The 27,466-nt window shown below is 60.0% G+C and overlaps 1 protein-coding gene across 1 annotated transcript in view; it reads right to left on the bottom strand.

Moving 5' to 3' along the window:
* Positions 1-16,248, bottom strand: part of NRBP2 (nuclear receptor binding protein 2) — a 30,898-nt gene extending 14,650 nt beyond the window's left edge. Inside the window, exons 1-2 of the mRNA XM_050984872.1 lie at positions 14,766-16,248; positions 456-534 (exon numbers count right to left, since the gene is read on the bottom strand). Of these exons, the coding sequence (XP_050840829.1) occupies positions 456-534; positions 14,766-16,043 (1,357 nt within the window). The 5' untranslated portion in view covers positions 16,044-16,248. The remainder of the gene's footprint in view (positions 1-455; positions 535-14,765) is intronic.
* Between the last annotated feature and the right edge of the window lie 11,218 nt (positions 16,249-27,466).

Genomic DNA, 27,466 nt, shown 5'->3' with positions numbered 1-27,466 from the left:
GAGCCCATCCCAGGGATGAGCAGAGCTCCAGCACACAGATCCCTGCTGGAAGAGCAGAGCTCCAGGACACAGATCCCTGCTGGAAGAGCAGAGCTCCAGGACACAGATCCCTGCTGGAAGAGCATAGCTCCAGGACACAGATCCCTGCTGGAAGAGCACCATGAGCAGGCTCCAGGACACAGATCCCTGCTGGAAGAGCACCCAGCCCAGCCCTGCAGGGAGCTCAGCCCCGGCTTTGCCCTGCAGGCTGTCCTGGGCTGCCAAGGGAATTGTGTTCCATTGTCCCTCTGTGTGCCAGGTGTCTCCTGCTGAGCGGGCACCATTCCTCATCTCCCCCACAGCGGGGGACACTGCTGGAAACGGGGACGGGCTGTCCAGTGTCCCTGCACGGCCGATGAGAGCCACAGCATCCCCCTGGGAGAGCTGGGCCCAGAGGGACAGCCGAGCATTCCTACCCGGATAGAGTCTGGAGATCTGGAACACCAGCACGGCTTCTGCACGGGATTTCCAGAGGAGCAGCAGCTGCCTCCGCCCCTGGGTATTCAGAGGAAGAGTGAAACCTTCCTACAGGATCCCTGATCCAGCAGAACCACCCCTGGCACTGCAGGAGGGCTGAGGCACCATTCCAATGGGACTGCTACAGGATCCCTGCTCCAACAGAACCACACCAATCCAGGAGGGCTGAGCTTCAGCCACAATTCCAAGTGGATTTCTCCAGGATCCCTGCTCCAGCAGAACCACACCAATCCAGGAGAGTTTCAGCCACAATTCCAGCGGGACTGCTGCCAGCACCCTGACCCACAGGGTGTCAGGCTGTGCTCTGACTCTGTCAGTGTTGTTTTGATTTACTGCACTGTTTATATTTTTATTTTCTTCCCTAATAAAGAACTTCATTGTTATTCCCTGCTCCCATACTTTTTGCCTGAGAGCCTCTTAATTTAAAATTCACATCAATTCAGACGAAGGAGGGTTAGTTACATTTTCCATTTCAGGGGAGGCTCCTGCCCTCCTCAGCAGACACCGGGCTGTTCAAACCAGCACCAGAGCTCGGGGCAGAGCTCAGAGCGGAGCCGCAGCCTTCCAGAAGCTTCTCCCGGCCCGGGAGAGCCCCAGCCCGGCAGGGAACGCAAACCCAAGCCCGGGACTGCCGAGGGCTCCGGTTACAGCACAGGAAAAGCAGGAAGGAGCCGCGGGGCACGGAGGGGGCTGGAGCTCCAACAAAACCTCCCCTTGGGAAAGAGAGGGAAAGGGCCAAAAACCAGCGCGGATAAAGGCAGGAAAGGGAAGAAAACAGGGAAAAGGCCTGGAATTGTAACGCTGCGGGAGGGGGGAGCTCAGGGGGAATGGGCTGGGAGCTGAGGATAGAGGAAAAAGGAGCTGCAGCCTGGAATTCCTGAGCAGGACAGGGATAAAGGAGCTGCAGCCTGGAATTCCCATGGAGAACAGGGATGGGATCAAGGAGCTGCAGCCTGGAATTCCGAGCAGCGGATGGGATCAAGGAGCTGCAGCCTGGAATTCCTGAGCTGGGATGGGATAAAGGAGCTGCAGCCTGGAATTCCTGAGCAGGGATGGGATAAAGGAGCTGCAGCCTGGAATTCCTGAGCAGGACTGGGATAAAGGAGCTGCAGCCTGGAATTCCCATGGAGAACAGGGATGGGATAAAGGAGCTGCAGCCTGGAATTCCTGAGCAGGACAGGGATGGGATCAAGGAGCTGCAGCCTGGAATTCCTGAGCAGGACAGGGATAAAGGAGCTGCAGCCTGGAATTCCTGAGCAGGACAGGGATGGGATAAAGGAGCTGCAGCCTGGAATTCCTGAGCTGGGATGGGATAAAGGAGCTGCAGCCTGGAATTCCTGAGCAGGGATGGGATAAAGGAGCTGCAGCCTGGAATTCCCACACACAACAGGAACAGGATAAAGGAGCTGCAGCCTGGAATTCCTTTCAGAGCACGGACGGGGACGGAGGAGCTGCAGCCTGGAATTCCTTTCAGAGCACGGACGGGGACGGAGGAGCGTGTTCCTGCATGAAAAACCAGAAGCTGCTGCGCCGCAGCCTCTCGGCAGGCTGACGTCAGCCCCTCCCCAGCAGCCAGAACAAGGCTGGGGATTGTTGTGGCCCGGCCGGCTCCAGGAGGATTAACGGCTCGGTGAAAGGCAGAGCGCGGCACGGCGAGGGCGGCCCCGAGGCTGCATCCGTCCGTCTGTCCGTCTGTCCATTCATCCGTCCGTCCATCCATCCATGCGTCTGTCCGTCCATCCGTCCGTCCGTCTGTCCATCCACCCGTCCGTCCAACCATCAATCCGTTCATCCATCAGTCCATCCGTCCGTCTGTCCATCCGTCCGTCCATCTGTCCATCCATCCATCCGTCCGTCTGTCCATCCAACCGTCCGTCCGTCCATCCAAACCCCGCTCCACCCACAGAGGGTGATGGGGAGGGCTCCAAATCCAGCACAGCCCAGGCTGGATCCAGGCTCCAAACCCGGCACAGCCCAGGCTGGATCCAGGCTGGATCCAGGCTCCAAACCCAGCACAGCCCAGGCTGGATCCAGGCTCCAAACCCAGCACAGCCCAGGCTGGATCCAGGCTGGATCCAGGCTGGATCCAGGCTCCAAACCCGGCCCAACCCAGGCTCAGTCCGTGCCAGACCCGTGCTGGGTCAGAGCTGCACTTTCTGCTTCCAGTAGCATTTATCCACTGCAGAACTCTGGAATTCCATTTCCTCTTGGCTCAGCCTTGGCTGGGGTGCCCCAGAACCCCCGTTCAGAGCACAGCCAGGGCAAAGCCTCCACTGTCCTCAAGTGCTGGATAATAACCCCAAAGTCCTGGGTATTAGCCCAAATTCTTGGATATTAACCCTAAATTCATGGATGTCACCCTGATTTCTTGGATATTAACCCAAAATTCTTGGATATTAACCCTAAAGTCCTGGATATTAGCCCAAATTCTTGGATATTAACCCTAAATTCATGGACACCACCCATAATTCTTGGATATTAACCCTCAATTTTTGGATCTCACCCTAAATTCTTGGACATTAACCCAAAAGTCTTGGATATTAACCCTAATCACTCTAAATTCCTAGATATTAACCCTTTATTTTTGGATCTCACCCTAAATTCCTGGATATTAACCCTGAACTTTTGGATATTAACTCTAAATTCATGGATATCACCCTAAATTTCTGGATATTAACCCTGAACTTTTGGATATTAACTCTAAATTCATGGATATCACCCTAAATTTCTGGACATTAACCCTGAACTTTTGGATTTAACTCTAATTCATGGATATCACCCTAAATTTCTGGACATTAACCCTGAACTTTTGGATATCACTCTAAATTTCTGGATATCACCCTACATTTTTGGATATTAACTCAATATTCATGGACATCATCCTGAATCCTTGGCTGTTAACCCCAAAGTCCTGTATATTAGCCAAAATTTGGGATATTATCCCTAAATTCATGGATCTGGCCCTGAATTCTTGGCCATTCACCCCAAATCCTTGCCGGCTGCCCTGTGGGATCGGCTGAGCCGGGCAGGGTCCCCCCAAACTCCCCCAGGGCAAACAGGAGCCAGGGGGGCAGGAGGAGGAGGAGGAGGGGAGGCAGCCAGGCCCTGCAGCCGATCCCCGCGCGGGAAGGGGGGTCTGGGAGCTGGAAGGGGGAGCTGGGAGCTGGGAGCTGATCCCCCATGCTGGAAGGGGGATCTGGAAGTTGATCCCCCATGCTGGAAGGGGGATCTGGAAGCTGGGAGCCGATCTGGAAGCTGGGAGCCGATCCCCCGCGCTGATCCCTGTGCGGGAAGGGGGATCTGGAAGCTGGAAGGGGGATCTGGAAGCTGGAAGGGGGATCTGGAAGCCAATCCCCTGTGCTGGAAGGGGGATCTGGAAGCTGGAAGCCGATCCCCCACACTGATCCCCGCGCTGGAAGGGGGATCTGGGAGCTGGGAGATGATGCCCGTGCTGGAAGGGGGATCTGGAAGCCAATCCCCTGCATTGGAAGGGGGATCTGGAAGCTGGGAGCCGATCCCCCACACTGGAAGGGGGATCTGGGAGCTGGGAGCCGATCCCCCACACTGATCCCCACGCTGGAAGGGCTCCTGGCAGCTCCCGGGGCTGGCTGTGACAGAGCAGCCTTTAAAAATAACCCCGTGGCACAAAGGGCAGGGCTGGAGCCTTCCCAGAGCCTGGCACAGGGCCGGGAGTGCTGCCAAGCCAGACCTCGTCCATGCCTAAAAATGGGAGCGCCTGCACCTCCGGCATCCCAGCCCTCCCTGCCATCCCTGCCATCCCATCCCTGCCATCCCATCCCTGCCATCCCAGCCCTGCCATCCCAGCCCTCCCTGCCAACCCTGCCATCCCAGCCCTCCCTGCCATCCCAGCCCTCCCTGCCAACCCTGCCATCCCATCCCAGCCGGCCCTGCCATCCCAGCCCATCCCTCCCATCCAGCCCTGCCCTCCCATCCCAGCCCATCCCTGCCATCCCATCCCTGCCATCCCATCCCTGCCATCCCTGCCATCCCATCCCTCCCAGGCTCTGTGCTCCTTTCCCCACCCTGGCTGGGTTTTGTCACCATTTCATTTCCCTCCGGGGCTGCCTCAGCCTTTCTCCCCTGAGGTTTTTGCTGCTGTTTCCCCTTCCCCCTTCCAGTCACAGCCCAGAGCGGGACAGCCCCAGCAGGGTCTGGGTGGGGAGGGGTCTCCAAGGCCCCCAGCCCCCCTGTGACATGGCAGGGACACCTCCCACTGTCCCAGCGTGTCCCAGTGTCCAGCCCGGCCTGGGGAACCTGCAGGGACCCAGGGGCAGCGGGAATTCCATCCCAGGTGTCCCTGGCTCTCTCTCCTGTCCAGGTGAGCCCCCCCAGGTGTCCCAGGCTCTCTCTCCTGTCCAGGTGAGCCCCCCCAGGTGTCCCTGGCTCTCTCTCCTGTCCAGGTGAGCCCCCCCAGGTGTCCCTGGCTCTCTCTCCTGTCCAGGTGAGCCCCCCCCAGGTGTCCCTCCTGTCCAGGTGAGCCCCCCCAGGTGTCCCTTCCCTCCAGGTGAGCCCCCCCAGGTGTCCCAGGCTCTCTCTCCTGTCCAGGTGAGCCCCCCCCCAGGTGTCCCTGGCTCTCCCTCCTGTCCAGGTGAGCCCCCCCAGGTGTCTCTCCTGTCCAGGTGAGCCCCCCCCAGGTGTCCCTCCTGTCCAGGTGAGCCCCCCCAGGTGTCCCTTCCCTCCAGGTGAGCCCCCCAGGTGTCCCAGGCGCTCTCTCCTGTCCAGGTGAGCCCCCCCAGGTGTCCCTCCTGTCCAGGTGACCCCCCCAGGTGTCCCTCCTGTCCAGGTGAGCCCCCCCAGGTGTCCCAGGCTCTCCCTCCTGTCCAGGTGACCCCCCCAGGTGTCCCTCCTGTCCAGGTGACCCCCCCAGGTGTCCCTCCTGTCCAGGTGACCCCCCCAGGTGTCCCTGGCTCTCTCTCCCCTCCAGGTGACCCCCCCAGGTGTCCCTCCTGTCCAGGTGACCCCCCCAGGTGTCCCAGCCCGGCCCCAGCCCTGCAGCAGCCCCGTGCCTCCTCTGGGCCCTCCCCAGGTGCTGCTGCTGTGCCCAGGGCTGGGGCAGCTCTGCAGGTGGGCACTCACCTGGGCACAGGGCAGAGTCCCCCCCCCCCCTTTCCTGCTGGGGGTGTTAACCCCAAAATCCTGTAGTTCAGCCAAAATTTTGGGATATTAACTCAGTATTCATGGATATCACCCTGAATCCTTGGTATTCACCCCAAATCCTTGGATATTCACCCCAAATCCTTGGATATCACCCTGAATCCTTGGTATTCACCCCAAATTCTTGGATATTCACCCCAAATTCTTGGATATCACCCTGAATCCTTGGATATTCACCCCAAATTCATAGATATCACCCTGAATCCTTGGATATTAACCTTAAATTTTTGGATAACATCCTGAATTCTTGGATATTCACCCTAAATTTTTGGGTATCATCCTGAATTCTTAGATATAAACCCTAAATTCTTAGATATCATCCTGAGTTCTCGGATATTCACCCTAAATTTTTGGATATTAACCCTAAGTTTTTGGATATTCACCCTAAATTCATGGATATTATCCTGAATCCTTGGATATAAACCCTAAATTTTTGGGTACCACTCTGCATCCTTGGATATTAACCCCAAATTTTTGGATATCACCCTGAATCCTTGGCTATTCACCCTAAATTCTTGGCTATCATCCTGAATCCTTGGATATTCACCCTAAATTTTTGCATATTAACCCAAAGTTTTTGGATATAAACCCTAAATTCTTGGATATCACCCTGAATCCTTGGATATTAACCCTGAATTTTTGGATATTAACCTGAATTCTTGGATATTCACCCTAAATTTTTGGATATTCACCCCAAATATTTGGATATCACCCTGAATCCTTGGTATTCACCCCAAATTCTTCGATATCATCCTGAATTCTTAGATACAAACCCTAAATTCTTAGATATCACCCTGAGTTCTGGGACATTCACCCTAAATTCTTGGCTATCATCCTGAATCCTTGGATATTCACCCCAAATGCCGAAGGAAATCCCACCCTGGCAGCAGCAGGAGCAGGAGCAGCAGGGCCCAGCTCCAGGGGGACAAAGAGCAGGAACAGCTCCCAGTTCCCCCCAGTTCCCCCAGGGGAGCTCCCTGTGCCAAGGGAAGGAGCCAGAGCTGCCCCAGGGCACCCCCAGAGGGGCAGAGCCGACAGCTGGGCACGGGGAGGGGGCAGAAATCACAGCCTGGGCACAGGGAACGGGACAGACGGACGGACGGACGGACAGACAGACAGGGTGAGAGCAGCAGAGCCGGGCAGCAAACTCCTGCTGGGCACTGCACTGCCCTGGCACCAGGGTTAAACCAGGCTGGTGAGCCAGGCTCAGCCTGGCACTGCCCTGGCACCAGGGTTAAACCAGGCTGGTGAGCCAGGCTCAGCCTGGCACTGCCCTGGCACCAGGGATAAACCAGGCTGTGAACCAGGCTCAGCCTGGCACTGCCCTGGCACCAGGGATAAACCAGGCTGTGAACCAGGCTCAGCCTGGCACTGCCCTGGCACCAGGGATAAACCAGGCTGGTGAGCCAGGCTCAGCCTGGCACTGCCCTGGCACCAGGGATAAACCAGGCTGGTGAGCCAGGCTTAGCCTGGCACTGCCCTGGCACCAGGGTTAAACCAGGCTGGTGAGCCAGGCTCAGACTGGCACTGCGCTGGCACCAGGGTTAAACCAGGCTGGTGAGCCAGGCTCAGCCCTGTCCCTGGCAACCAGGGTTTAAACCAGGCTGGTGAGCCAGGCTCAGCACTGCCCCTGCCCTGGCACCAGGGTTAACCAGGCTGGTGAGCCAGGCTTAGCCTGGCACTGCCCTGGCACCAGGGTTAAACCAGGCTGGTGAGCCAGGCTCAGCCTGGCACTGCCCTGGCACCAGGGATAAACCAGGCTGGTGAGCCAGGCTCAGACTGGCACTGCCCTGGCACCAGGGATAAACCAGGCTGGTGAGCCAGGCTCAGACTGGCACTGCCTTGGCCACCAGGGTTAAACCAGGCTGGTGAGCCAGGCTCAGCCTGGCACTGCCCTGGCACCAGGGATAAACCAGGCTGGTGAGCCAGGCTCAGCCTGGCACTGCCCTGGCACCAGGGATAACCCAAACAAAGTGACCCAGTGCCACCCCAAGAGTGTGACACAGTGACCCTGTGCCACCCCAGGAGTGTGACACAGTGACTCAGTGCCACCCCAGGAGTGTCACACAGTGACCCAGTGCCACCCCAGGAGTGTCACAGTGACCCAGTGCCACCCCAGGAGTGTCACACAGTGACCCAGTGGCCACCAGCCAGGAGTGTCACACAGTGACCCTGTGCCACCCAGGAGTGTCACACAGTGACCCATGCCACCCCAGGAGTGTCCACAGTGACCCTGCCACGCCCAGGATTGTCACACATGACCCAGTGCCACGCCCAGGAGTGTCACAGTGACCCAGTGCCACGCCAGGAGTGACACATTGACCGTGCCACCCGGAGTGGTGCACAGCAGATGACCAGTGCCAGCCAGGAGTGTGACCAGGACCCGTGCCACCCCGGAGTGTACACCGTGACCCAGTGCCACCCAGAGTGCACATGACCCATGCCACCCAGGAGTGTACACAGTGACCCATGCCACGCCAGAGTGTCACAGTGACCCAGTGCCACCCCGGAGTGTGACACGTGACCCAGTGCCACGCCAGGAGTGTGACAGTGACCCAGTGCCACCCCAGGAGTGTGACACAGTGACCCAGTGCCACGCCAGGAGTGTGACAGTGACCCAGTGCCACGCCAGGAGTGTCACACAGTGACCCTGTGCCACGCCAGGAGTGTCACACAGTGACCCAGTGCCACCCCAGGAGTGTGACACAGTGACCCAGTGCCACCCCAGGAGTGTCACACAGTGACCCTGTGCCACCCCAGGAGTGTGACACACAGTGACCCAGTGCCACCCCAGGAGTGTGACACAGTGACCCAGTGCCACCCCAGGAGTGTCACACAGTGACCCAGTGCCACGCCAGGAGTGTCACAGTGACCCAGTGCCACCCCAGGAGTGTCACACAGTGACCCAGTGCCACCCCAGGAGTGTCACACAGTGACCCAGTGCCACCCCAGGAGTGTCACAGTGACCCAGTGGCCACCCCCAGGAGTGTGACACAGTGACCCATGCCACCCCAGGAGTGTCCACACAGTGCCCAGTTCCACCCCAGTAGTGTCACACGCAGTGACCCCCCCTGTGCCACCCCAGGAAAAGGGTGTTTTGGGGGGGGTGGGGGGGGACACCAAGTTGGGACCCCCCCCAAAGGGGTTTTTTGGGCCACCCCAGGAGTGTCACATTGACCCATGCCACCCCAGGGTGTCAACACAGTGACCCAGTGCCACGCCAGGAGTGTCAACAGTTGACCCGTGCCACCCCAGGAGTGTACACGTGACCCAGTGCCACCCCGAGTGTCACACAGTGACCCAGTTGCCCACCCCCAGGAGTGTCGCACAGTGACCCAGTGCCACGCCAGGAGTGTGACCAGTGACCCCAGTGCCACCCCAGGAGTGTCACACAGTGACCCATGCCACCCCAGGAGTGTGCACACAGTGACCCAGTGCCCGCCGGAGTGTCACAGTGACCCAGTGCCACCCCAGGAGTGTCACACAGTGACCCAGTGCCACCCCAGGAGTGTCACAGTGACCCAGTGCCACGCCAGGAGTGTCACAGTGACCCAGTGCCACCCCAGGAGTGTCACACAGTGACCCAGTGCCACCCCAGGAGTGTCACACAGTGACCCCGTGCCACCCCAGGAGTGTCACACAGTGACCCTGTGCCACCCCAGGAGTGTCACACAGTGACCCAGTGCCACGCCAGGAGTGTCACAGTGACCCAGTGCCACCCCCGGCCCGTGCTCTGTGTCCTTTGTCCCGTGCTGTGCCTCCCCTGGGCGCTGGGATCCAGCGGAGCCCCAAAACCAGGGACTGTCACCCCCCACTGAGACACGAACTTTAGGGATTCAGAGATTTTAGAGGAGCTGAGGTTTTAGTTGGAGATAAGCTTAATTAGAGTTAATTACAATAAACGGGTCGGCCTTGCTGGAGTTCAGAGTAGTTAACTGATAATTGATTTCTTGTCAGTGCAGTGTTCGCTGAGCTGGGTTTGTAATGAGCAATATGGAAACTGATCAATGGATTTTGGGAACATCAGACAATTGTGGGGCTCCTCTGCTCTGAGCCCAGCTGAGGGCAGGAATGGGAGTTCCGCCAAGGGCTCGTTTGTCAGGTTTGCACTGAAAAGGTGGAAAGGTCAGAACGAGGAGGAATTCATTTACTTCCTCCTTTTGGGACCCCTCCCCATGACAGGGACCACCGACCCATTTCCAGGGACAAGTTACTCATGCTTAATGTCTTTTGAAGTAATTACCACGCTTAATGGCTTTTGAACTAATTACCACCCTTAATAGTTTTTGAACTAATTACCATAGAGCAGGGAATGGGATGTACCAGAGTTATCAATATGGATTTGTATTTGGGTATTCAATACCTGTACGGATAACAGGGCTCTGCAATCACCTGTAAATTGGGTGTGTGTTTGGGAGCCATCCTGCAATAAACACACACTTTTAACTCTAAACTGTCAGAGAGTTTTTGTCCCTCACATTTGGATATCAGTACTGGATCCATATCCACATTGGGAATGGATGTGCCAGAGTTATCAATATGCATTTGTATTTGGGTATTCAATACCTGTACAGATACACGGCTCTGCACTCACCTGTATTGGGTGTGTGTTTGGGAGTTATCCCACAACAAACACACACTTTTAACTCTAAACTGTCAGAGAGTTTTTGTCCCTCACATTTGGATATCAGTACTGGATCAATATCCACATTGGGAATGGGATGTGCCAGAGTTATCAATGTGCATTTGTATTTGGGTATTCAATACCTGTACGGATAAAAGGGCTCTGCAATCACCTGTAAATTGGGTGTGTGTTTGGGAGTTATCCCACAACAAACACACACTTTAACTGTCAGAGAGTTTTTGGATATTGGTACTGGATCAATATCCACATTGGGAATGGATGTGCCAGAGTTATCAATATGCATTTGTATTTGGGTATTCAATACCTGTACGGATAACAGGGCTCTGTGATCACCTGTAAATTGGGTGTGTGTTTGGGAGCCATCCCACAACAAACACACACTTTCCAACTCTAAACTGTCCGAGCGTTTTTGTCCCTCACAGTTGGATATCGGCAATAAATCAATATCCATAATTTTAACAAACCACCAGTGCCACCATCGAGCCGGGACACGCGACAACGGAGGCAAGGCTGGCAGAGCCCCGGTGCTCCCAGTGGGAAATCCATCGTGTGCCAGCAGCAGCTCCCAAAGGGCAGCAGAGCTCCGAGAGGGGCAGGGCAGGGCTGGGACCCCGCCGGGGCCAGGGGGCTGCTCCTCCTCACCCCGTCCGAGGGTCCTGCCCCCCGAGCTGCCCCTGGCACCCTGGCACCCTGTGCCTCCCCACCCCGAGGAGCAGAGGGTCACAGAGGGACAGGGGAGGCTGCCAAGGGAGGTTCCCCCGGGGCAGGGCAGGCCCAGCACAGCCCTGCGTGTGGAAACGAGGGGCACTCCTTGTGCCACACCACTCACCCACAGCAACTCAGTAACATCGCTGCCAGTCTGCAGGACCACGGAATGGTGGGGCTGGAAAAGCCCCCCGAGCCCACCCTGCCAATGGTGGGGCTGGAAAAGCCTCTGAGCCCCCCGAGCCCCCCCGGAGCCCCCCCGTCAATGGTCTGGGCTGGAAAAGCCTCTGAGTCCCCCCGCCCCACCCTGTCAATGGTGGGGCTGGAAAAGCCTCTGAGCCCCCCGAGCCCCCCCCGTCAATGGTGGGGCTGGAAAAGCCTCTGAGCCCCCTGAGCCCCCTCTGAGCCCCCCGAGCCCACCCTGTCAATGGTCTGGGTTGGAAAAGCCTCTGAGCCCCCCGAGCCCCCCCTGTCAATGGTGGGGCTGGAAAAGCCTCTGAGCCCCCCGAGCCCACCCTGTCCCACCACCATCCCATGTGCCAGGCACACCCACAGGGAGGTGACATCTGCCCCCGGTGGGGTCCCCACTGCCCTGGGCAGCCCTTTCCAGGAGGAATTTCCCCAAGATCCCACCCTGAGCTCCCCTGGCCCATCCTGGGCCGTTCCCCCTCCTCCTGTCCCTGTTCCCTGGAGCACAGCCCGATCCCCCTGGCTGTCCCCTCCTGTCAGGAGCTGTGCAGAGCCACAAGGGCCCCCCGACCCCCTTTGCTCCGGGCTGAGCCCCCCGGGCCAGGCAGGACCCTGCCCCAGCAGCACCCCAGGCCCCCAGCCCAGCTCTGCCCAGCAGGACCCCGCTGGCCCTGCCCTCCAAACCGCAGCTCTGGGGGTCCCACACGGGGCTGGACCCTCGGATTGGGGAGATAAATAAAGCCAGGGGGGCTCCAGCAGGACCTCCCGCGGGGACAAAGCCCAGCAGAGCCGAGGGCAGGGAGGGCAGAGTGGATCGGCAGCGCCCGGCTCCTTCCTGCACGGCACAAACGTCTGAGAACCTGCACAAGGATCTGAGAACCTGCACAAGGATCTGAGAACCTGCACAAGGATCTGAGAACCTGCACAAAGAAACATCTGTGAACCTGCACAAGGATCTGAGAACCTGCACAAAGATCTGAGAACCGGCACAAGGATCTGAGAACCTGCACAAAGAAACATCTGTGAACCTGCACAAGGATCTGAGAACCGGCACAAACATCTGTGAACCCACACAAACATCTGTGAACCTGCACAAACATCTGAGAACCGGCACAAGGATCTGAGAACCTGCACAAAGATCTGTGAATTGGCACAAACATCTGAGAACCTGCACAAAGAAACATCTGAGAACCCACACAAACATCTGTGAACCCGCTCAAACATCTGAGAACCTGCACAGAGATCTGAGAACCCGCACAAGGATCTGAGAACCGGCACAAGGATCTGTGAACCTGCACAAAGATCGGAGAACCTGCACATCACAAACATCTGTGAATCGGCACATCAGTAAAGCTGCACTAAGATCAGTGAATTGGCACAAACATCTGTGAACCTGCACAAACACCTGTGAACCTGCACATCACAAACATCTGTGGACCGGCACAAACTTACTCCAGCCGGCAATCACGGAGCCTTCCTGCCACTCTGGCTCCCCTGGAGCTGCAGTGCTGCCCAGGGAAGGACAGCCCACCCTTCCCAGCCCACGGGAGGACAGCCCACCCCTCCCTGCCCCAGCTGGAACCCCCGGGGATGGAGAGCACCGGGACCCACAGCCCTCGTGCGGAGATGGCTCTGGGGGTTCCCACCTGTCCCACACCTGCTCAGGAGGATGAACCCCCCTGGGCCAGGTCTGGGCATGGCAGCACCGCTCCAGAAATGTCCTGCATAAATCAGCGTGGAAATCCTCATTAAACCTCTCTGTTTGTGTGGCCCTGAAACCCTCACCATGAACCATCCCTGGCACTAAAACCCTCACCATGAACCATCCCTGGCACTGAAACCCTCACCATGAACCATCCCTGGCACTGAAACCCTCGCCATGAAACATGACTGGCACTGAAACCCTCACCATGAAACATGACTGGCACTGAAACCCTCACCATGAAACATCCCTGGCACTGAAACCCTCACCATTAAACATCCCTGGCACTGAAACCCTCACCATGAAACAGCCCTGGCACTGAAACCCTCACCATGAAACAGCCCTGGCACTGAAACCCTCACCATGAAACATCCCTGGCACTGAAACCCTCACCATGAAACATCCCTGGCACTGAAACCCTCACCATGAACCATCCCTGGCACTGAAACCCTCGCCATGAAACAGCCCTGGCACTGAAACCCTCGCCATGAAACATCCCTGGCACTGAAACCCTCACCATGAAACATCCCTGGCACTGAAACCCTCACCATGAAACATCCCTGGGCACTGAAACCCTCACCATGAAACATCCCTGGGCACTGAAACCCTCACCATGAAACATCCCTGGCACTGAAACCCTCACCATGAAACATCCCTGGCACTGAAACCCTCACCATGAAACATCACTGGCATTGAAACCCTCACCATCAAATGTCACTGTTTGGCCAGAACACACTGAAGGAATTTCCCCAATTTCCCTGAGCTCCCCTGGCCCAGCCTGGGGCTGTTCCCCCTCCTCCTGTCCCTGTTCCCTGGGATCAGATCCCAAATCCCCCCGGCTGTGCCCTCCTGGCAGGAGCTGCGCAGAGCCACAAGGCCCCCCTGAGCCTCCTCTGCTCCGGCTGAACCCCTGCCCAGCTCCCCCAGACCTTCCCAGCTCCCCCAGACCTGCCCAGCTCCATTCCTGTCCCTGAACACGTTCCAGCTCCTCGATATCCACATGTCTCAAGGTTCAGGGTCAGGGTTAGGGTCCCCCCCCCGGTGGGGAAGGTGTTTTCCAGAGAGGAGGAGGGAGCAGGAACGAGGGGAAGGGGCTGTGGGGCTGTGGAAGCACCTGGCAGCGGCGAGGGGCAGAGCAGCTTATCAGCCGGGAGGAGTTCTCAGCCGGGAGCAGGAGATCAGGATCTCCGCAAAGCCCAGCCTGGGAATTCAGGCCGGGAGATGCAGCCCTGGGCCGGGTCCTTCACCGGGACAGGGGAGATAAGGGGCAGATAGAGGGTCTGGCCTGGGGGACAGGGGAGATAAGGGGCAGATAGAGGGTCTGGCCTGGGGGACAGCGGAGATAAGGGGCAGATAAAGTGTCTGGCCTGGGGGACAGGGGAGATAAGGAGCAGATAAAGTGTCTGGCCTCCATGGGCCTTTCCCCTCCGGGCACCGGCAGTGCCTGTGGTCTGTCTGTCCCCCAGCCCCGGCCTGGGGCCAGATTCACCCGCCAGCTCTGCTCCCTGCTCCTGGGGGCCCTGACAGGGACAGGGGGGCTCCGGCCCCATTTTTGGGGAGACGCTCCTGGTACCGCAGCCTGGCGGAGGAAGAGGAGCGGACCCCTTCTCTGGGGAGGAGGAACCGCGCTCTCCCGCTCTGGGGTGGGCTCTGAGGGCAGCCCCGACCGCCCAGCCGTGACCCGGCACGTCCCCGGGGAGCTCCGGGGTCACCTTGCTGCCACCTGTGCGGCTGGCACCGGGCACAGCTCCGGGACCCGACCAGCAGAACCCTCCGGGAGCCTCCAGCGGCCCCGCGGGGCCGTCACCGGCTGCCCAGCACGGCCGGTCCCACCGGAGCCGCGGGACGGGCCCGGCTCTCCTTCCCACACCGGGGCACGGCCAGCCCAGCTCCCGGGGCCTCACACAGCGAGCCCGGCCTCGGTACCCGGCACCGGGACACGGTGAGCCCGACTCCTGCCCCAGACACCCCGGAGCGGGGCACGGTGACCTCTTGCAGCCTGCACCCGTACCAGCAGCGGCACACCTGGGCACGGCGACACCGGCTCCCCGCACACCTGGGCACGGCGACACCGGCTCCCCGCACACCTGGGCACGGCGAGATCGGCTCCCCGCACACCTGGGCAGGGCGAGATCGGCTCCCCGCACACCTGGGCACGGCGACACCGGCTCCCCGCACACCTGGGCACGGCGACACCGGCTCCCCGCACACCTGGGCACGGCGACACCGGCTCCCCGCACACCTGGGCACGGCGACACCGGCTCCCCGCGCACCTGGGCACGGCGAGATCGGCTCCCCGCACACCTGGGCAGGGCGACACCGGCTCCCCGCACACCTGGGCACGGCGACACCGGCTCCCCGCACACCTGGGCACCGTGACACTCTCCGCAACGGCACAGCCCGCAGCCCGGACACGGCGGGCTCGGCTCCCCGCACCGAGACACGGCGGGCTCGGCTCCCCGCACCGAGACACGGCGGGCTCGGCTCCCCGCACCGAGACACGGCGGGCTCGGCTCCCCGCACCGAGACACGGCGGGCTCGGCTCCCCGCACCCGGACACGGCGGGCTCGGCTCCCCGCACCGAGACACGGCGGGCTCGGCTCCCCGCACCGGGACACGGCGGGCTCGGCTCCCCGCACCCGGACACGGCGGGCTCGGCTCCCCGCACCCGGACACGGCGGGCTCGGCTCCCCGCACCGAGGACACGGCGGGCTCGGCTCTCCGCACCCGGACACGGCGGGCTCGGCTCCCCGCACCCGGACACGGCGGGCTCGGCTCCCCGCACCCGGACACGGCGGGCCGGGCATGACCGAGGCCGGCTCCCCGCGCCTCCATTGCCCCCGGGGACTCGCTCCCCGCAGGCTCCGCTCCCCGCATCGCCCTCCGGCCGCGGCCCTCGCAGTGCCCCCCACAGCCCGGGGCCCCGCAGGGCCCGGCGGCGCCGTCCCCATCCCCTCTCCCGGTGTCCCCATCCCGGCGTTCCACGGCTCCCACCTGCTCGCGGCGCTTCTGCCAGCGGCCGCAGGGACTCTCCTCCAGCACCTCGCTCTCCTCCTCGCTCTCCTCCTCCTTCTCCTGCGCCAGCCGCGCGTCCGGCTCCGGCACCGCCATCCCCGCCGCGATCCGGGCTCCGCGGGCTGTGCCGAGCTCTAGTCCGACCCGATCCGCTTAGATCCGATCCAATCCGCGCCGAACCGAACGGAACCCAGCCGAAGGGGGCGAAACGCAGCCGAGCAGCTCCGCACCGCCCCGAGCCCGCCGCGCTCTGCCGGTGCCGTGCGGGGCCGGCCCGGTCTCGGCCCGCCCCGCTCCGGACGTGCGGCCGCGCACGCCCCGCCCCGCCGGGAGGGGCTCCCGCACCGCCGGCAGCTCCCGAACCCCCGGCAGCTCCCGCACCCCCGGCAGCTCCCGAACCCCGCACCGGGCTGCGCCGCCGGGCTCGACCCGCCCCGGCGCCGTCCGGTGCGTGTCCGTGTCCTGCCCCCCGCCCCCCCAGCAGCCGCCGGTTGCCCCCTCCGGGGCCCCGTTCCCGGGCCCGTCCCACGCCGCTGGCGCTGCCTTGCCCGCCCCCCCCCCCCGGCGCTGCCCCCTCCAGCCCCAGCTCGGGGGTCCCACTCTGCCCGCTCCCCGCAGCCGTCCCTGGACGTGCCGGGGCCACCTCCCCGAGCAGCCCCTGCTCCTGCCGGGGGCTCTGCGGGACCCCCTGGCCGGGCACCCTGGCCGGGCACCCCGAGAGGTCGGCACCAGCCCCCGCCCGGCGCCCGGCAGATGTTTTCATTCCGCTGGGAAGGCTCCGGCTCCTTCGATGTTTTCTGTTTTCTTTTTCTTTTTCTGGCCCTCTCCAGTTACTTTTAGCCCGACCGTTCCTCCTCCCACCCTTTTTCCGTGCTGCGCTGGCGCCTGGCGCGGTTCGGGGCCGTCCTCCCCCGCCGGGCTGCGGCTGCTCTGGGTGACCGCGGGGACCGCAGGGCCGGGGGACACGGGAAGTGCCAGCCAGGTACGGCCACAACATCCCGGCCTGGCACGGGAGACGGGAGACGGAGGTGTCTCCTGCTGGGGGCCACCACCAGGTCCCCTGGGCCACCACCAGGTCCTGCTGGACCACCACTGGATCCCCTTGGGCCACCACCAGGTCCCCCCTGGGCCACCACCACGTCCTGCTAGGCCATTGCCAGGTCCCCCTGGGTCACCACCATGTCCCCCTGGGCCACTACCAGGTCCCCCTGGGCCAGCACTTAGTCTTGCTGGGCCACCACCAGGTCCCCTTGGACCACCACAGGGTCCCACTGGGCCACCACTGGTTCCCCCTGGGCCACTACCGGTTCCCCCTGGGCCACTACCGGGTCACCTTGGGCCATCACCACGTTCTGCTGGGCCACCCTTGGTCCCCCTGGGCTACCACCATGTTCTGCTAGGTCACCACCAAGTCCTGCTGGGCCACCACCAGGTCCCCCTGAGCCATCACCAGGTCCCCTTGGGCCACCACCATGTCCCCCTGGGCCACCCCCTGGGCTGCTCTGGCGGTGGCACCAGGGTGGGGGGTGGCTCCAGCTGCAGCCCCGGGTCTGAGCCCACCTGGGTGAGTCCCTGGTGCCACTGTGACCCCGAGGGTCCCCCATGATCCCCCCCTGGGTCCCCAGCCCCCGTCCCGGCTGGGTGCCAGGAGCTCCCAGGGTGGGTCACCTTGTCCCCTGCGTGCCAGCCGGGCTGGAAGGGAAGCCAGCCCCTGGCTCTTATCACGGCCGAGGCTGGGAATACGTTCAAGGACAAGGGATGGAAATGTTGCCACCAAACACAAACCGCGTGCCACGCCCAGGCACCCTCCGCATCTCCAGAGCCCCTGCGGCCCCCGGGGCCACCTCCGGCCTGGGCTGAGGCCAGCTCTCGGTGTGACCCCCTCCCAGGTGACTTGGGCTGCCTCCAGCTCCTGATAGCAGCCCCGGGGCCACCTCCGGCCTGGGCTGAGGCCAGCTCTCGGTGTGACCCTCTCCCAGGTGACTTGGGCTGCCTCCAGCTTCCAGTGACACTCCTGTGACCCCCTCCCAGCCTCGATGGCACCCCTGTAACCCCCTCCTGGCTGTGACTCCCTCCAGCTCTCGATGGTGGCACCTCTGTGACCCCCTCCTGGCCGTGGCTGACCCCAGTGCCCTGTGCCCCCCTGTGCCCCCCTCCTGGCCATGGCTAACTGCTCCCAGCTCCCAGCGACACCTCTGTGACCCCCTCCCATCCTCGATGGCACCCCTGGCCATGCCTGACGCCCGTGCCCTGTGCCCCACTCCTGGCCCTGGCTGACCCCAGTGCCCCCCTGTGCCCCCCTGTGCCCCCTCCTGGCCATGGCTGACCCCAGTGCCCTGTGCCCCCCTGTGCCCCCTGTGCCCCCTCCTGGCCATGGCGGACCCCAGTGCCCTGTGCCCCCCTGTGCCCCTCCTGGCCTGGCTGACCCAGTGCCGTGTGCCCCTGTGCCCCCTCCTGGCCTGGCTGACCCCGTGCCCTGCGCCCCTGTGCCCCCTCCTGGCCATGGCTGACCCCAGTGCCCTGTGCCCCCCCTGTGCCCCCCTGTGCCCCCCTGTGCCCCCTCCTGGCCATGCTGACCCCAGTGCCCTGTGCCCCCTGTGCCCCGTGTGCCCCCTCCTGGCCATGGCTGACCCCAGTGCCCTGTGCCCCCTGTGCCCCCTCCTGGCCATGGCCTGACCCCCAGTGGCCCTGTGCCCCCCTGTGCCCCCTGTGCCCTGGCCCGCCTCCGGGCCTGACCGCCATGAGGCCCTTGCGGCCCCCCCTGTGCCCCCTGTGCCCCCTCCTGGCCATGCCTGCCTCCTGGAGCCTCTCACCACCTCCAGCACCCCCAAAGGTTGAACAATGCCTTGGCAGAGTTCCCTGGTGCCACTGAAGGTTCTGCGTGGTTGGGCTGCAGGGCTGGCAATGGTGGCACAGGGAGGGGTGGCAGAGGTGTGGACAGGTGAAACCAGTTACTCAGGTGGGAGAGCACCTGGGCTGGGGCTGGGCTGGGGCTCGGGGGGGGCACGGGGAGAGGCTCCTCAGGGTCCCACACCTCTGCTCCCCTCTCCAGCCCCCTCCTCACTCGCTGGGGAGCGCAGGGCAGAGCTCACCTGTGCTGCCACTCCTGCCAGGTGTGTGGTTCCACACGGGGGGGGCACGGGGAGAGGCTCCTCAGGGTCCCACACCTCACCTCCCTCCTCCTGCACTGCAGAGCGCTCAGCAGAGCTCACCTGTGCTGCCTGCTCCTGCCAGGTGTGGCACTCCACCCGGGGAGGGCACGGGGAGCAGGTAAATCTCTGGCTGTTCCCCCAGTGAGTGCAGGTAACTCTCTGGCTGTTCCCCAGGTGAGTGCAGGTAAATCTCTGGCTGCTCCCCAGGTGAGTGCAGGTAAAATCCTGGCTGTCCCAGGTGAGTGCAGGTAAATCGGCTGTTCCCCAGGTGAGTGCAGGTAAATCTCTGGCTGCCCCGGTGAGTGCAGTACTCTGGCTGCTCCCCAGGTGAGTGCAGGTAACTCTGGCTGCTCCCAGGTGAGTGCAGGTACTCTGCGGCTCCCAGGTGAGTGCAGGTAAATCTCTGGCTGTTCCCCAGGTGAGTGCAGGTAACTCTCTGGCTGTTCCCCAGGTGAGTGCAGGTAAATCTCTGGCTGTTCCCCAGGTGAGTGCAGGTAACTCTCTGGCTGTTCCCCAGGTGAGTGCAGGTAAATCTCTGGCTGCTCCCCAGGTGAGTGCAGGTAACTCTCTGGCTGCTCCCCAGGTGAGTGCAGGTAACTCTCTGGGCTGTTCCCCAGATGAGTGCAGGTAACTCTCTGGCTGTTCCCAGGTGAGTCGTAACTCTGTGGCTGTTCCCAGGTATGCAGGGAACTCTCTGGCTGTTCCCCAGGTGAGTGCAGGGAACTCTCTGGCTGTTCCCCAGGTGAGTGCAGGTAACTCTCTGGCTGTTCCCCAGGTGAGTGCAGGGAAATCTCTGGCTGTTCCTCAGGTGAGTGCAGGTAACTCTGTGGCTGTTCCCAGGTGAGTGCAGGTAAATCTCTGGCTGTTCCACAGGTGAGTGCAGGTAAATCTCTGGCTGTTCCCAGGTGAGTGCAGGTAAATCTCTGGCTGTTCCCCAGGTGAGTGCAGGTAAATCTCTGGCTGTTCCCAGGTGAGTGCAGGTAAATCTCTGGCTGTTCCACAGGTGAGTGCAGGTAAATCTCTGGCTGTTCCCAGGTGAGTGCAGGTAAATCTCTGGCTGTTCCCCAGGTGAGTGCAGGTAAATCTCCGGCTGTTTCCCAGGTGAGTGCAGGTAAATCTCTGGCTGTTCCCAGGTGAGTGCAGGTAACTCTCTGGCTGTTCCCCAGGTGAGTGCAGGTAACTCTCTGGCTGTTCCCCAGGTGAGTGCAGGTAAATCTCTGGCTGTTCCCCAGGTGAGTGCAGGTAACTCTCTGGCTGTTCCATCAGGTGAGTGCAGGTAATTCTCTGGCTGTTCCCCAGGTGAGTGCAGGTAACTCTCTGGCTGTTCCCCAGGTGAGTGCAGGTAAATCTCTGGCTGCTCCCCAGGTGAGTGCAGGTAAATCTCTGGCTGTTCCCCAGGTGAGTGCAGGTAACTCTCTGGCTGTTCCCCAGGTGAGTGCAGGTAACTCTCTGGCTGTTCCCGGGCTGAGTGCTCGGTGTGACAGCACCGGAATTCCTTGCCCAGGGCATTTGCCGCCGATTTTAGAGGGATTTTAAAAAGCCATTAGGCAAATTAGCGGCAGGGAAATTGATTGAGCGGAGACGCCGGTGCAGCCTCGGGCTCCGGAGGCTCCTCCTGGGCAGTGCCAGGAGCTGCAGCTGCTGGAGCCCAGCCCGGCCCTGCTCAGCTCCCTGGGCTGCTCCGCCCGGGGTCCCTGCGGGAAATGGGGCGGGGGCGCCCTGGGCTCGGGTCTGAGCTCCTCTGGGACCTCCTGTGATTGTCACCCACAGGGGGACACACCCGTGGCTGGAGGGTCCCTGGCCAGCCCAGCAGCTCCTGCAGGAGTCCCTGAGGTCCTTGGGGCTCACAAATCCCACCCTGGGCACGGGGTCAGCTTCTCTGAGGTTGGCACTCGGGGGGCAGCACTCCTGCTGAGGGGACCCTCGGCTGCTCTGGACGGGCGCTCCCACAGCAGTGACATCTCCTGGTTTATTAAAATTATGGATATTGATCTGGTACCGATATCCAGCTGTGGCATTCCCACAGCAGTGACATCTCCTGGTTTATTAAAATTATGGATATTGATCTGTATCGATATCCAGCTGTGGCATTCCCACAGCAGTGACATCTCCTGGTTTATTACACAAATATGGATATTGATCTGTACAGATATCCAACTGTGGTGTTCTCACAGCAGTGACATCTCCTGGTTTATTACACAAATATGGATATTGATCTGTACCAATATCCAACTGTGGTGTTCCCACAGCAGTGACATCTCCTGGTTTATTACAAAAATATGGATTTGGTGTGGTACCGATATCCACAAACTGACAGTTTAAAGTTACAAAGTGTGTGTTTATTGTGGGATAGCTGCCAAACACACACCCAATTTACAGGTGACTGCAGAGTCTTTTTATCTTTACAAGCACTGAATTCCCAAAACACAAATACATATTGATAACTCTGGTACATCCATTCCCAATATGGATATTGATCCAGTACCAATATCCATTCTGACCTTTCTACCTTTTCAACTCTCTGACAGTTTAGAGTTAAAAGTGTGTGTTTATTGTGGGATAGCTCCCAAACACACACCCAATTTACAGGTGATCACAGAGCCCGTGTATCTGTACAGGTATTGAATACCCAAAATAAAAATGCACATTGATAGCTTTGGCACATCCCATTCCCCGCTCCGTATTCTAATTAGTTCAAAAGCCATTAACACATGCAGTTTGTCCCTGGAAATGGGTCGGTGGTCCCTGTCATGGGGAGGGGTCCCAAAAGGAGGAAGTAAATGAATTCCTCCTCGTTCTGACCTTTCCACCTTTTCAGTGCAAACCTGACAAACGAGCCCTTGGCGGAACTCCCATTCCTGCCCTCAGCTGGGCTCAGAGCAGAGGAGCCCCACAATTGTCTGATGTTCCCAAAATCCATTGATCAGTTTCCATATTGCTCATTACAAACCCAGCTCAGCGAACACTGCACTGACAAGAAATCAATTATCAGTTAACTACTCTGAACTCCAGCAAGGCCGACCCGTTTATTGTAATTAACTCTAATTAAGCTTATCTCTAACTAAAACCTCAGCTCCTCTAAAATCTCTGAATTCCTTTAAGTTCGTGTCTCACTCCCTGCCCAGACAGCGCCACCTCCTCATCCTCAGTGTCCCATCCAAGGATGCTTTTTGGAGGACACAGAGCAGCCCCTGCCTGTCAGAACTCAGGAATTCCCTCTGGGAGTCCAGAGTCACCAGGACCCTTCCAGGGGGCTCGGAGACCCTGGCACACAGCCCAGAGCTCCAGCGGGTGCGATTACAAACCATGGAACAAATTGCCACCTTTGCATGAAGAGATAAAAGCCACGGCAGATTAAATGGTGTAAAAATAAAGTACTCAATAAAATACAGGGTGTAAATGTAGGATTTAGGATTTTTGGTATGAGGGTTTCTGGTGACAAGGTGGAGGGATTTGGGCCTGTCTAACCTTTCTCTCTTCTCTTCTTCTTCTTCTTCTTCTTCTGTCTTCTCTCTTCTCTCCCCCCCCTCTCCTGCTCCTCCTCCTCCTCCTCCTCCTCCTCCTCCTCATCCTCCTCCTCCTCCCCTCCTCCCCCCACCACCTCCACCTTCACTGGTGATGTTGGCACTTTTAGATTGGTCTAGAGTAGAAGCTCACTGTCTAATATAGATGATAGGGATTGGAAGATAACTGTAAATATTGCAGAGGTAGTTTGTGGTGTGTAAAGATAACCCGGCCCTGGGGGCAGGCAGAGTGCCTCTGGCTGTCCTGCTGGATGGACCTGGGCTGGGCAGGGAGAGAATTTCATAGATAAGATGCAATAAACAACCTTGAGACCCAGAAATGAAGAGCTCCGACTGATCCTTTGAACTCTGGGGCTGAAGCAGAGACTTTTAACACATCCCTGGGGTCCCAAACCCCGCGGGACCCCACACCCGCCCTGCTGCTCCACTCGGGCAGGACTCGCTGTCCTTCCGAGGTTGGGCTCTGTCCTGGCGGCCTCCACACTCCCGTGGTGAGCGAGAGCTCCTGCAGCCCCTGCCTGCCCCCGGCTGCTCCAGGGCTCCCGCTGGGAATCCCGCTGGGAATTCTGCTGGGAATTCTGTCGGGAATTCTGTCAGCGCTCAGGGATGTGCTGTTGCGGTGTGAAGCTCTATCCTATCCCTCAGCTGTGCCAACTTCTTCCTTCTCCTCCCCCTGCCCACTTGCCCCCTTCCTAAGTGCTGTCTGTCAAACTCCACTTTCTAGTAAGGGCCTCGTGGGATTGGCACCAGTTCCAAAGATGCTTCTCAGACCTGGGGTCATTGGCCTGTCCAGGTGCCATTGTCCCCTGAGACCCTCCCCTCCCACCTGGTTGGTGGCTCACCTGTCCTCTCCCTTCCCCCTCCCTGTGAGCTTAAAAGACACAGAGACCATTCTGTTGGAGCTGTTATCAAGATTCATAACTCTGTCACCCTGGAATAAACTCTGGATTTAACCCTCCAGCAGAACCCGCTCTTTTCCTCTTCACCATCCCCTGAACTTTTCCACCAGAGGTAAACTGAGTTTCTACCATGTCTGGACTCATTCCCAGTGCCCGACTGCAACCTGCAGCCAGCCCAAGGTGTCTCTGAGGTGAAACATCCCAGCTGTTACCCTTGGTGCAGAGCAGGGCCGGACCAGCCCAGGCAGGTTCCACCCGGCAATATTGGGATTTTTATTCCAATAATGGGCAACCACGGAATGATTAAATGCAGGTGCTTTCATCGCAGAGCTCTGGGTGTCAGGGGTGCACAGACCCAAATCTGACCCGCCAGGGGTTTGGGAGGAACATTCAGCTCATGCCGAATATATTACAGCTTTATATTCTATCATTAAACAACTTTCATAATAATTATTAATAATAACATAAAGATGTAATAACTTACATTTTTCGATTGTACAGATAGATTTCTGGGGTCTCTCATGATCCCCTCGAACCCCTAGCGCGGTTTCTCGGGGTTCTTTAAACCACAATTGTACCCAATCAGGTCTCACAATTACCTCATTTATCACACCTGACTTCGCAGGTGCAGTTCCGCCTGACCTCGCAAATGCAAGCTCGGACATTCCCCAGGCCCTGCCTTGAACGTTTCCCCAGGCCCTGCCGAGCCGAACTTCCTCTCCAGCTCCCCGAATTTCGTGATTTTGGGATCTTTTACGATCCCTGAGAGGGACCAGGGCGCGGGCAGGGCGGGCAGGGCGGGCAGGGTGGGCAGAGCCCCGCCCGAGGCTGTCCCGGGGCACCCACAGGGCTCCACACCCACACCCTGAGCCCTGGGCTGTGCCCACCTGGGGCTGGGCACTCCACAGCAGCCCTGCCAGGGCGCCCAGCTGTGCCCAGGTGTGCTCAGGTGAGCCCAGGTGTGCCCAGCTGGACACTCCACAGCAGCCCTGCCAGGGCGCCCAGCTGTGCCCAGGTGTGCTCAGGTGAGCCCAGGTGTGCCCAGCTGGACACTCCACAGCAGCCCTGCCAGGGCGCCCAGCTGTGCCCAGGTGTGCTCAGGTGAGCCCAGGTGTGCCCAGCTGGACACTCCACAGCAGCCCTGCCAGGGCGCCCAGGTGTGCCCAGGTGTGCTCAGGTGAGCCCAGGTGTGCCCAGCTGGACACTCCACAGCAGCCCTGCCAGGGCGCCCAGGTGTGCCCAGGTGTGCCCAGGTGAGCCCAGGTGTGCTGAGGTGTTCCCAGACGTGCCCATGTGTGGCCAGCTGTGCCCAGGTGAGCCCAGGTGTGCCCAGCTGGACACTCCACAATAGCCCTGCCAGAGCGCTCACGTGTGCCTAGGTGTGCCCAAGTGCGCGCAGGTGTGCCCAGGAGCACCCAGGTGTTCTCAAGTGTGCTCAGGTGTTGCCAGGTGTGCCCAGGTGTGCCCAGGTGCGCCCATGCCTGCCCAGGTCTGCCCAGGTGTGCCCAGGTGGGCAGCAGCCCCTGGCCTGTGCCAGGCACAGGGCAATAACCCCAGTGCTGGCCCCGCTGAGGCACCTGCAGGCCCGGGTCAGGTCTGTGCCACACCTGGGGCAGTGTCCCAGGGCAGGTCTGTGCCTCACCTGGGGCAGTGTCCTGGGGCAGGTCTGTGCCACACCTGGTGCAGTGTCCTGGGGCAGGTCTGTGCCTCACCTGAAGTGTCCCAGGGCAGGTCTGTGCCACACCTGAAGTGTTCTGGGGCAGTGTGCCACACCTGGGGCAGGTCTGTGCCTCTCCTGGTTTGGAGCAGTCCCCTGCAGGGCTGGAGCAGGTCCAGAGTTGGGAATGGAGCTGGGAATGGCTGAGGGCAGAGGGGGCTGGGCTGGGGGCACTCAGCCTGCAGGACAGGAGGGTTTGGGGGGCCAAGGAGGGACCTCCCTCCCCCAGGAGTCCCTGCCAGGTGGGCACTGCCAGGGGGGGCGGGCTCTGCTCCCTGGCACCGGGACAGGGAGGAGGGAGCGGCCTCAGCTGCGCCAGGGGAGGCTCGGAGGGACCTTAGGAAAATTCCTTCCTGGAATTCCTGTGCAGGCCTGGCCCAGCCAGGGGGAAGGGGGGAGCCCATTCCTGGAGGGATTTAACGGCCCTGTGGATGTGGCACTTGGGGACAGGGGTCAGCGCTGGCCGGGGTGGCTGGGGACAGCTGGGCTCGGTGGGCTCAGGGGCTTTTCCAGCCCAAACCATTCCATGGCTCCTGTGCCCAGGAGCTGCTGCAATTCCTCCACCGTGGCAATGAAGGAAATTCCTCACTCGGGGTCACCAAGTGTGGAATTCTTCCTCACTCGGGATCACCAAGTGTGGAATTCTCCCTCACTCGGGGTCACCAAGCGTGGAATTCTCCCTCACTCGGGGTCACCAGTTGTGGAGTTCTCCCTCACTCGGGCTCACCAAGTGTGGAGTTCTCCCTCACTCGGGCTCACCAAGTGTGGAATTCTCCCTCACTCGGGGTCACCAAGCGTGGAGTTCTCCCTCACTCGGGGTCACCAAGCGTGGAGTTCTCCCTCACTCGGGGTCACCAAGCGTGGAGTTCTCCCTCACTCGGGGTCACCAAGCGTGGAGTTCTCCCTCACTCGGGGTCACCGGTTGTGGCGGTGTTCACGGGGGACCAGGGCCAGGGGAGAGACCAGAACCTTGACTCCGTGTTTTAGAGGGCTGATTTATATTATCATGTTGTAATTGATATAAATTTTATTATTATTATATTTATAACTTAGATAAATTATATTGTAATTTATATTATTTTATGATAGATATTGCATTAAAAGGAAATGAAATATTAAAACTATACTAAAGAAGAGAGGAAGGGATTTCATCAGAAGGCTGGCAAGGAACAGAAAGGAATGGAATGATAACAAAATCTCGTGACTGACCAGAGGGTCGGAGCCAGCCGGGCTGTGATTGGCCGTTAATTAGAAACAGCCAGATGGGACCAATCCCAGATGCACCTGTGTCATCCCAGAAAAGCAGCAGAAATCCTTGTTTACATTTCCTTCCTGGGGCCTCTCGGCTTCGCAGGGGAAAAATCCTGGCAAAGGATTGTTCTTAAAATATCTCAGTGACACTTCCCAGCGCCTCCCGGGCCATTTCCACGGGAATCCCCTGGTGTGGGGCACCTTTTGTGCCAGGCTCTGCCCTGTCCCCTGCCCAGTGTCACCTTTTGTGCCAGGCTCTGCCCTGTCCTCTGCCCAGTGTCACCTTTTGTGCCAGGCTCTGCCCTGTCCCCTGCCCAGTGTCACTTTTTGTGCCAGGCTCTGCCCTGTCCCCTGCCCAGTGTCACCTTTTGTGCCAGGCTCTGTCCCGTCCCCCTGCCCAGTGTCACCTTTTGTGCCAGGCTCTGCCCCGTCCCCTGCCCAGTGTCACCTTTTGTGCCAGGCTCTGTCCTGTCCCCCTGCCCAGTGTCACCTTTTGTGCCAGGCTCTCTGCCCCGTCCCCTGCCCAGTGTCACCTTTTGTGCCAGGCTCTGCCCCGTCCCCTGCCCAGTGTCACTTTTTGTGCCAGGCTCTGTCCTGTCCCCCTGCCCAGTGTCACCTTTTGTGCCAGGCTCTGTCCCCTCCCCTGCCCAGTGTCACCTTTTGTGCCAGGCTCTGCCCTGTCCCCTGCCCAGTGTCACCTTTTGTGCCAGGCTCTGTCCCGTCCCCCTGCCCAGTGTCACCTTTTGTGCCAGGCTCTGTCCTGTCCCCTGCCCAGTGTCACCTTTTGTGCCAGGCTCTGCCCTGTCCCCTGCCCAATGTCACCTTTTGTGCCTGGCTCTGCCCTGTCCCCTGCCCAGTGTCACTTTTTGTGCCAGGCTCTGTCCTGTCCCCTGCCCAGTGTCACTTTTTGTGCCAGGCTCTGCCCTGTCCCCTGCCCAGTGTCACCTTGTCCCCCCACAGGTCCCACTGGGACACC

The sequence above is a fragment of the Serinus canaria genome, chromosome 25, assembly GCF_022539315.1.
Source record: "Serinus canaria isolate serCan28SL12 chromosome 25, serCan2020, whole genome shotgun sequence".
Taxonomy (NCBI): Eukaryota; Metazoa; Chordata; class Aves; order Passeriformes; family Fringillidae; genus Serinus; species Serinus canaria.
The sequence above is the reverse complement of the archived record's forward strand: the minus strand, read 5'-3'. Positions and strand labels throughout refer to the sequence as shown.